Source organism: Brassica napus, chromosome C9 (genome assembly GCF_020379485.1).
Source record: "Brassica napus cultivar Da-Ae chromosome C9, Da-Ae, whole genome shotgun sequence".
NCBI classification, from domain to species: Eukaryota; Viridiplantae; Streptophyta; class Magnoliopsida; order Brassicales; family Brassicaceae; genus Brassica; species Brassica napus.
Window position 1 is genome coordinate 53343427 of NC_063452.1, and position 10973 is coordinate 53354399.

A 10973-nucleotide genomic window follows, 5' to 3' on the forward strand; every position below is an offset into this window, starting at 1 on the left:
ATTTGTGAATGGAGACTTATCTGTGGGACTTTGGTAAATTGTTGGATTATTGATAGGGAAATCGGCCAAAAAAACACTGAACTTTGCGGGAATTGCCAAAAGAAACCTGGACATATGGGCTAGCCAATAAAATCCTGAACTTTTGTTGACTTTTCGGGTTTATTAAGAAACTTACGATTGACTGACCAGATAAACACACCGTTAACCGAGTTAACTGATAATTAAGCGGACGTTAATTTTGGGTGTTAAAGTATACGACGTCGTTTCATCACTTTGTCTGATTAAAGACAAACGACGTCGTTTATATAGCTGTGTTATTAAAAATATGTGTTTCCTACGGCTCGAACTCGTGTACTCGGGTTTAATGGTAGGGGTTTTTGCCACTGAGCTAGTGGACTTTGCAATGGCTATACGAACACAATATCTTTTATTCTTCGAATCCGAGTTAAAGACAAATTAATGAAACGAGGTGTTTTACATTAACATTTTTATTAAAAAGATGGGGTTCCATCGACTCGAACTCGTGCACTCGGGTATAATGGTAGGGGTTTTTGCCACTGAGCTAGTGGACTTTGCAATGGATATACGAACACAGTTTCTTTTATTCTCTTTGAATCCGAGTTAAATGAATCAAAAAGAGACGACGGTTTTCTCCTCCGATTGGTATAAACCCTAAATGGGCGAAATCATGAATCCAGTTCGCGATTCTCTTCGATCTCGTCCTTAAGAATCTCGATTCTCATCTCTCCTTCTTCGAGTATCGCATGATGAGTTCGGGTTGTGAGGATTCGTCTGTGAATACGATGGGAATTCGTGGTATCCCGGAGCAATGCGGTTGTGGTCGAAGAACTGGGATATACACATCAAAAACGAAGGTCAATCCAGGAAGAACTTTCTTTAGATGCCCAACGTTTCAAAATGTAAGTGTTTAATTTGATTGTGTTTAAGATAAGAACATAAGATTCAATGGCTAGGTAGTAAGTGAGAAATTGTTTGAATATAAAGATTGTGTTCATGATTTGTGTCTAGGATCACTTGTATAAATGGGTAGATGAAGCTGTCTACGAAGAGGTTCAAGATGCATTGCCAAAAGTTGAATGCTTTGCATCAGATTTTATGAAAATTAAAATGGAGATCGAAAGCATGAAAACCGTGGAGGAAGACTTGAAAGAAGATGTCAGGAAGGCGAGCAATGAACTTAAGAAGCTGAATGTGATCATGAAAGTGGGTTTTTCGGTGGTTTGTTTAGGCGTTGTGATATGTCTTGTGTTGATCATGTTTGACAAAGCAGATGGGTTGTCTATGAATAGCTACTAAGAGACTGTTTATGTAAGGCTATGTTTATGTAAGAATCATGGTTCATGTAAGGCTATGTTTTAAGACAATGTTTCAGTAATGTTTATGTTTTACTTCTTGATTGTTTATAGAAGGACAAATGCACCATTGAACAGACCATCAAGATAAACAACATGATGAAAACACAAAGATAATAACCAAGACTATCTTCATTGAGAGTTTCAAATTAAAACAGCAGGAAAAGAAGAAAGAAAAAGGTAGTTCTTGTTCCAAAAGCATTCAGACAGAGACACCATCATAAACAACAGACAACGAAAGCATTCAGACAGAGACCATCATAAACAACACACAAGCATCTAAAACAACCATCTTCCCCACGATGCTGTCTGTGATGCTTCAGCTTGTGAGGATTGACCTTCTGAAGATTGAGGAACTTCCCATGGTGATGCTTGAGCTTGTGAGGATTGATTTTGTGAGGTTTGAGCTTCTGAGGATTGAGCTTGTGACTCGCCAAAGTGTAGTCCCTGCAACATATAAATGAATTGTTAGACACATTACCGAGAGCTAAAAAACAATGAGATAGAAACTAAGACCCTAACCTGATATTTCCTTGGTCTGCCTCTTGGTTTCTTAGGTGGGCTCTCAACAAAAGCCTTCCGACATGTATTCTTGTAGTGCCCTTCTTCTTTGCAATTAGAGCATGTCATTACCCTGTTCGCACGACTCAGCTTGGTAGTAGACACTGTCTCATTGGTTCCCTTCTTTCGATCATGGTTTTTAGGCCTACCAGGCTTGCCATTTCGATTAGGTGGTGGAATCACACCTAATCTATTGGTCCGAGGCCACTCTATCATCCCATTTACAGGTCTGATCCCAAAACTGTAGGTTTCACGCCACTTAGAGGTTGTGTAGAAAGGAGCAACAAATTCAGAGAGTTTTCTTCCCACGCCAAGGATGACCTTAGCAGCATGGATGCATGGAATACCATTCATTTGCCAGCTTCGACATGCACAAGTCTCATTCTCCAAATTCACCACATATGACTGGTCTCTATCTTCCACTTCAGTCTCTGGCCCAATTGCCCAACGCAGACTACATTCTTTTGACTTCTTCTCAACCCTGTCTAACTCTTTATGTGTCTTCGGGGTGAACCTAGTCTTCCTGTCCTTAGCCATCTTAGACCTATTGTAGTTCCTAGTCATACATTGACGCCTTATCTCCTCTAACATGTCTAGCAGAGGTTTCTTCCTAGGCTCCCTGATGGTCTTGTTGAAGGACTCACACAAGTTGTTCAGATTATCATTGCAGTAGGAGCCTATCTTGAAGAAAGCTCTAGACCAAGTCTCATCTCCTCTTGCCTAGCTGAAGGAGCTCCTCTGGATCAGTGTCTTCTCTGTAAGCTTGCGCAGGTCTCATCTCCTCTTCATTCTCATCATCTGATGACAGAGGATCAGGGATTTTATCATCATCCCATGCATCATCATCGCCTTCGTCTTCATCAACCTCACAGTCATCATTTTTTGCTTTATCACCAAAATAAAGACTCAAATCTGTACAACCAACTTCCTCAATGCCAGCAATACCGTTCTCATCTTCCCTACCATCATCACCTATATCCCCAAATTCCTCAATCTGGAGAAATTCTTCTCTGTCATCACCATCATCACCTAGACTCCTCTCCGAGTTTACCTTCTGCTTCTTCGATTGTCTAGGAGACACAGGCGACCCGCCAGATGAAGTTCCCCGCCTTGTCTTCTTCGCAACTGTTGATGCCAACATCTCAGTCTCTGGCCATTCTTCTCTGTCATCACCAGAAGGAGCCACATTTACCTTCTGCTTCTTCGAAACTCTAGGAGACAGAGTTGAACCACGCCTCGTGGCCTTCACCGGAGATGACGCAGGCGACCCATATGAAGTTCCCCTCCTCGTGGTCTTCTCCGGAGATGACGCAGGCGACCCATATGAAGTTCCCCGCCTAGTCTTCGACGCCTTCGACACCTCTGTAGATGCCAACATCGATATCCCTTCAACGCTTTTACGAATCCTCGATCTCTCCAGCGATGGCAAACTCACAGAAGCATCGCGTTCTCCACCCTTCTTCGACTCTTGAACCGCTTCGTCACTCCCGTAATCGAAATTCCTCATCGCTCCGAAAATCATTACCTCCTTTCCATTCCTTGTGAACTTCGTCTTTACCATCTCTACAAGAGAAATCCCCAAATCGATTTGAGAAATTAGGGTTACGTTCAAACACGGGTTTCATTTTGTTTGATTGCAATCAAACACATCTTTTGATCAATAAAAATAAACATGTGTGATAACCTTCCGAAAAGTCCACTAGCTCAGTGGCAATACCCCCTTACGACCACGAGTGCACGGGTTCGAGTCCAGGCAGCAACAACAATTTTAATTAAGCAAAACGACGTCGTCTTGAGATTTTGTGTTTAACAAAACAACTGAATGAAACGACGTAGTTTCACTAAACGGCAATAATTAACGGTGAGTTAACACTGTCTTAACTGTCGGTTAACGGTGTGTTAATTTGGTTAGTCAACCGTAAGTTTGTGAATTAACTAAAAACGTCAACAAAAAATCGGGGTTTTATTGGTCAGGTTCGAGTACAGGTTTCTTTTGGCAATTCCCGCAAAGTTCAGTGTTTTTTTGGCCGATTTCTCATTATTGATAGGACTTTAAGTTGGTTCTTAAGTTAATTTTTTAATATAAATAAATAAAATTATAAAATATAAGATAAAACATATTAACTTGTTTAAATAGGATAAAATTAGGGAAAATTTGGATAAATGCACTTCAATAAGAATATAATTTGAAAAATACACCTTTGTTTAAGCTTTTTGAAAAATACACTTATCTATATATAAATTTACCAAATTACCCAATCTTAATAGTTATCATCAATTCCTATTAAACAATTTTAAAAAAAATTATTTTAAAAGAAAATCGTTAGAGATAGGGAATTATATGTGAATCCACTGTTCAGAATTTCTTCCAACTCTTTCATATACACATGAAAGTAATCTTTCGATAAGACTTCAATGCAAGCAACACCATATGTTTTCTGTGACTTTAAACTGTTGGTATGTGTTTGTTCTTCCTCTGCCTTTCTTTTTCCATTACTTCTTTTTTGAATCTTGTACTCCATCTCTATATAAACAACCTAAATTAAAAAATTTGTAAGATACACGAATCAAATCATTGGCTCAAACAGATTTATTGGATTTTCATGACACGTGAAAAAAGAAGAACAAACCGATGAATAATAATCAGTGCAATTCTTTTTCATATTCAAAAAAAAAAAAAACACATATCCGAATACATCATATTAGCTAGAACTTACTTGGCTCCCGTGGAGAAGATGAAAATTTTGTAGAGACAAACGTGACTTGCTTTTCTTTTTTAACAACGTAACTTGTTTATGTAAGTTGAAGAAAATAAAATAAAGGAAAATCTGTATAAACATCATGATAAAGTCAAAAAAAGTCATAATTCACATGTTTATCTTTGTTATTATAAAATTTAAATGGTAAAATAACATATTTATCTCAACACACATATTTATCTAATTTTAATGATATTATTTTATTAATTTCGAATTTATATACTAATTTCGAATTATATCTTGGGTAAAAAGGTCAATTCATAATTAAGGAAGTGTATTTTTCACAAGTTAAAATAGAAAATGCAATTATCAAATTTCAAATCCTAAATAGGGTATTTTGTAAATTACCCATAAAATTATTCATTTATAAGAAAAACATATTATTATTTCAGACAAAAAATACAGACTTAAATAAAAACAAACACAAATTTTATTCATTTTAAAGAAATTAAAATATTACATATTATTATTTCGGAGATGTCCAAACTTATCTCATATATGTTCAACCAAATCCCTTTTTAATTGTTGATGGGTATGTGAATCTCGAACTTCTTTCCGACGGTCAAGTACATTTCAGGCCTTTTTAGGCCTTCTTACGGTGAATGAAAACTCTTCATCTTGAAATTCCTCAATGGTGTTTGCATCGCGTTCATCTTCGACTATCATATTATGGAGGATGATACATGCCTTCATAATATTTCCCATTTTTGCTTTATCCCATATTTTTGATGGATTTTTGACAACGGCAAATCTTCCTTGGAGGACTCCAAAGGCACGTTCAACATCTTTTCGAACTCTTTCTTGGGTATTAGCAAACAATGACTGTTTTTCGGTTTGTTGTAGTTTTATAGACTGAATAAAAGTCGCCCATTTCGGATATATACCATCTGTTAGGTAATATGCCAGATGGTACTCCGTTTGGTTGACATAATAGTTTACTGCTGGGGTGATCCCGTTAATAATGTCATCAAAAACAGGAGAACGATCAAGAATATTAAGATCGTTCATAGTACCTGGAGCTCCAAAAAAAGCGTGCCAAATCCAGAGGTCTTTTGAAGCAACTGCCTCCAACACAATCGTTGGTTTTCCCGTTCCCCGTGAATACATTCCTTTCCAAGCGGTGGGACAATTCTTCCACTCCCAATGCATACAGTCGATGCTTCCAATCATCCCCGGGAATCCACGTTCTTCGTTGATATATAGTTGTCTTTGCAGATCCTCCGGTGTGGGATGTCGTAGGTATTCATCGCCAAACAAGGTGATAATACCGGCGGTAAAATTGTGCAAACTAGCTCGGGCCGTTGTTTCAGCAAGACGGATATATTCGTCTTGGGCATCGGCCGCACCACCGTATGCCAATAGGCGAATAGCTGCAGTACATTTTTGCAGGGGAGAAAGACTGTCCCGTCCGGTTGCATCTTCTGATTGTTGAAAATACGGTATTTCTGTGGAGAGACGATGCACAATACGAACGAACAAAGATTTGTTCATTCGAAACCGGCGCCGGAATAAACGGGTAGAGTAGGTCGGAGTCTCGCTAAAATAATCATTCCAGAGCCTTCTGTGCCCTTCTTCCCGATCTCTCTCTATAAAAATTCTTTTTTTTCTCTCTTTTGGTTCTGGAATAGGATCATTAAATCCTAAAAACTCATCACTTATCGACGCAAATTCATCATCACCACTATCATTGTTGTATTGATAATGATAATGTGAAGATGATGCCATTAGAATTTTAAAGAAAAATAAGAAGAATTTGTGATACAACGAGAGGAGAAGTGAATGAATAGGAAATTGTGGTATAAAAAATTTGATGCATTATGGCTTATATTTATAGAGGAGCAGACGTGATTCAAACTCTCGTGTGATAATGTCAAAGTGAATGAATGTTTTTAGGATTTATTAGTCACGAGAAGTGTATCTTGTGATTCTAGACTGTTGTTTCCAAAAACTAATGGTAGCCTCTTGTGACTAAAGGCTGTCGTGACTAGTAGCATCTCGTGATACTAGCCTCTTGTGACTAAAGGCTGTCGTGAGTAGTAGCATCTTATGTAGGAGTTATTACAAAAGTCATTACATCCGAAGAGTGAAGCTATTACAAAGCTCTCGAATCACTTAAAGCAGATTACCACACCTAAGAAAACTAATACAATGATCAGTAGCCCAACAAGCAGTTCAAAACCATTGAAGTAACTTGATCTCTTATTTCCTAACTCACAGACAAGGTTCTCAAGCCTAACCAATTTCTGCTCAGTCTCAAAGTCACTAAACAAGGTTAGATTGTCTACCTTTTCACTGAGTTGAAGAACGTGTCTATCCCTTGCCCTCATCTCCTCCATCACGGCGACGTCCCACCACTTCCATACATGGCATTCTCCATCGTCAGCTTGGTCACAAGTGTAGTAAAGTCTTCCCCCATTGTTAAGAGTCTTCGCCATTGCTAGTTTTGGTACGCCACCACAGTAGCATATCTGCGGGAAGCTGAACTCAACTTCTGGTTGAGGTGGGTATTGAGGCGGCTCACTACGGTTGAGCTCTTCTTGTTCCCTACGGTTGAGTTCTTCTTGCTCCCGACGGCTGAGCTCTTCTTGGTCCTGACGGATGAGCTCTTCTGTAGAGCTGTAGCCACACTCTGAAGAATCCTCATAATAATCCTCTGACATAGATGGCTGGGTGTAACTATAGCGTCCCATTATAAAGTTTCCTGAAATAGACACAAGAAAATAAAAATGTTAACAGCGAACAAAGAGAAGAAAAATTAAATGTTAACAGCGTACAATAACTAAAAACAATGCATAACTTAAAACAGCAAACAACTTTCATTCATAGTTAACAGCATACAACGTACACACATAGAGCTTACATAAACATTTAAACTTATTTCTAACAGAGAAACATGGAAAAGGTTGAAACAAAGAAACATGGAGACTTAGATCAAAGCCAGCAGCTTATTCTTAGTTGCTTCTTCAGGCTCAGTAAGAGGATCTTTCTTGGCTAGAAGTGTGTCAAGAATCGCAAGCTTTGTTAGTCTCTCCTTGATCAAGAGATCCTCCTTCCTCATCAAGAGATCCTCCTTCTTCATCTCCCAAACGGTCTGACACTCCGACAGAGACCTCAATGGTGCGGAATTCTTCTTTTTAGCCTTCGCCGCCTTGATTCCTTCAGGACGGACCTCAGGATCACCAACGGAGCTGCTTGAAGCTTGAGAACATGTCTCTTTTCGCTTTGAATTCCCAGCAGGCTTAGGAGTGTTAAGGCTGAGCCATTTCTGCTCATAACTCAACACACACCAAGCATGGTCAAGAGTGAATTTTTTCCCGTGATCCGCAAAGTAGATGTCTTTGGACAGCTTGAGCAGATCATTGTCATTCTGACCAGAACTCTTCTGTCTCTCAGCTGCAGCGTATGCAGCACAGAATTTGTTCGTGTAGTCATTGATCTTGTGCCACCTCTGCTTACAGTTGAGATGCTCACGATTATCACCACTAGCTTTAGCATGAGGACTTGACGCATAGAACTCACCAACTCGTTTCCAGAATGTCCCCTTATTTTGATCAACGCCAACAACAGCATCATTAGATGTGTTTAGCCATCCACTTATTAACATCTCGTCATCGGCTGGAGTCCAGCTCCTTCGCTCCCTAGAGGCAACAGGTGGGTTTTCGGGTGCAACTGGAGGATTTGGTGGCTGTTCACTAGAAGCAGGGATGTCTGATGCTCCAAAGTGATGAGGAGAACCATAACTTTTATAAGGAAAGGTCTGGCTGTTAAGAAAGCCGACGAAACTAGAACAAGGAGACTGACTATAAGGATTCAATGGATCCCTTGAATCCATTACGATTAGAACAGATAGAAGAGAGGAAGAGAGGATGAGAGAAAGAGATGTGTGTAAAACAAAGGTGAGAAGTTGTGTGTTGAAATAGGTGAGAAAGAGTTGTGAGAAGTTTGGAATAATAAGTTACCTTCTTAATGTCCTAACCATAAACTACCGGGGTCTAATCAAACTTATTACAGTCACAACAACAAAAGAGAACAAAGCAGAAACAACGAAACTATAAAGAAGTGATTCCTAACTCGTTCCCATTAACTCATCAAACAACAACAAAGGTTTATGTGACCAAACTAATAACATCTCTTCACGCAAACGAGCTTATTATAGTTGAACCAAACTTAAATGTCCACACAGACAGTACGCAACTATGAAAACTTAAACTTAAAAGCTACTTACCTAAACAATAAAGAAGACAATCGTAATCAAGTCTATGTAAACTACTTCAATGTCAACAGGGGCAATTGTAAACTACTTCAAGTCTATGTAAACTACTTCAATGTCAACAGAGACAGTAGCAATCAATGTCAACAAGAAGGCAATACGCTATCTTAAATGTCACAAACTACTTCAAGTCACAAAGAAGACAGTAGTAATTCTCTCTATGTAAACTACCACTCTATCACCTTCTTACGTCAGAAATATACAAGTAATTATAACAACATATCAAGTCTTTCTTACTACTAATCAACTATACGAAACCCATATCAAGTGATTATCAAGTAGTCAATTCAATGAGAACTAGTAATCAAAATTCAGTTCGTAACCCATTGGTTCTGTTCTTAATTCCCTAACCAAAAACAATAACCCTAATCAAGAGATTTGGACAAACCTGGATTCGTTTCGAGGAGAGATCGGTGTGGAGTGATCGGGAGAAATCGGTGTGGAGTGATCGAGGAGAGATCGGTGTGGAGTGATCGGGAGAAATCGGTGTGGAGTGATTGAGGAGAGATCGGTGTGGAGAGATCGGTGTGGAGTGATCGGTGAAGATGAGAAATGGTGCCGGAACTCTTGTTTCCCCTATAAACAAACATGCAGAAACGAATCAAACACAAATACTCAGATGAATTTCCGATAATATGAACACAAACCCATATCAATTATATCGTATATTAAACTCGAAAATCACGAAATTAAGGTACGGGAAGGAACATGAACCTTCTGGGTGTTCGATTCGACGGATTTCGTACTCGATTATACGAGAAAACGGTGTGGATTGCGACGATCTATTTCGCCACCGATATCGCCTATGGAGAGAGAGAGAAGAAGGAGACGAAGTGAAATGAATTCAGACAAAACTCGACTCTCTCTCTCCCCTTCGGTTTGCCTCTCCCTTGCTGCCACGTAGCCCAAGGACTTCGTTAAAAACTTCTAATTCTGAAAACGTTTCCGCTATTTTTTGGTATTTTTCATTTTCTTTTTGGCTTATATTGGTTGGGGACTTTTGCTAAGATGTCCCGATAATTATGCTCTAAGACCATCGTCAACGCGGGGTCCTTAGGGAGTTTTTTAGGTGTGGATCCCGCAAAAAAGTTAAAATTCGGTTTCCAAAACTACGAAATAAAGATCAAACTTAGGAGGAGTTTTTGCACTGTTCGCGGATTCCACCGACACGTGGCGGCTCACAATTGGTTCGCTTTTAAATTTTTTCTTTCTTTTTTCAGACCAAAAAAAAAAACAAATAAACAGAAAAACTTTTTTAAGAAACCGATGTGATAATCGTGCTCTAAGACCATGATTAACCCGGAGTTCTTAGAGTGGAGTTCTTAGCGTAAGTTAAGAAATTGTTTCTTAACTTTTAACTAAAAAAGCTAAGAACATGTTCTTAAATTCTTTATTTAAGAACCAGTTCTTAGTTTTTTTAGTTAAAAGTTAAGAAACAATTTCTTAACTTTCGCTAAGAACTCCATCCTAAGAACTTCGGGTTAATCATGCTCTAAGGGCATCCTTATTGGGGTCCTGAAAACAAGTCCTACATCTATTTGGGCTTAAAAGAAAATGAAAAATGATGAAATAGCTAAGATATATGGATCGAAAGTCCTTTGTTAAGAGATTTTGTGGGCTGGTCCTTGGGCACAGGTGGCAGCGTTTGATTGGAGTGAAGAAATCAGGGCATCAACTGAACCCATTCATCTCACAACTCTCTCCTCTCTCCGGCATGTCTATCTGAATGGTGATACCAAAGGCGATCGTTACTCTCCGATCTCTCGTCGCGCTCGTCTCACCACTCTCTCGTCGCGCTCGTCTCACCACTCTTTCGTCGCTCTCGTCTCACCACTCTTTCGGACCGATCTATTCTCCGACCCAAACTTCTCCGCCGATCTCAATCAAAAAGGTATGTCGATTTATCTCCTCCGCATGTGATTCTTGTTGATGTTTCTTGTGATTGCTTGATTCCGTGTGTAGATTATAAAAATTGGGAACTTGTAGTTTTCATTAATTACAGTAGATTAT

General features: G+C 39.1%; 2 protein-coding genes across 2 annotated transcripts; one reads left to right on the forward strand and one right to left on the reverse strand.

Moving 5' to 3' along the window:
- Positions 1-764: 764 nt before the first annotated feature.
- On the forward strand, positions 765-1578 carry LOC106421361 (uncharacterized protein At1g43920, Chloroplastic-like). Its single transcript, XM_048767373.1, has 2 exons — positions 765-920; positions 1030-1578. Exons 1-2 carry the CDS (start codon positions 765-767, stop codon positions 1315-1317), a joined length of 444 nt encoding a protein of 147 aa, XP_048623330.1. The 3' UTR covers positions 1318-1578.
- Positions 1579-7619: 6041 nt separating this feature from the next.
- LOC106369927 (glutathione S-transferase T2-like) lies at positions 7620-8525 on the reverse strand. Its single transcript, XM_013810018.2, has one exon. The coding sequence runs from the start codon at positions 8523-8525 to the stop codon at positions 7620-7622; it is 906 nt and encodes a 301-aa protein (XP_013665472.2).
- Between the last annotated feature and the right edge of the window lie 2448 nt (positions 8526-10973).

Excerpts from the sequence above, each read along its gene's own strand:
- LOC106421361 (XM_048767373.1), top strand. The coding sequence starts at position 765 with ATGATGAGTTCGGGTTGTGAGGATTCGTCTGTGAATACGATGGGAATT. Across the intron at positions 921-1,029 it reads GATGCCCAACGTTTCAAAAT|GATCACTTGTATAAATGGGT; the intron begins GTAAGTGTTTAA and ends ATTTGTGTCTAG.
- LOC106369927 (XM_013810018.2), bottom strand. The coding sequence starts at position 8,525 with ATGGATTCAAGGGATCCATTGAATCCTTATAGTCAGTCTCCTTGTTCT.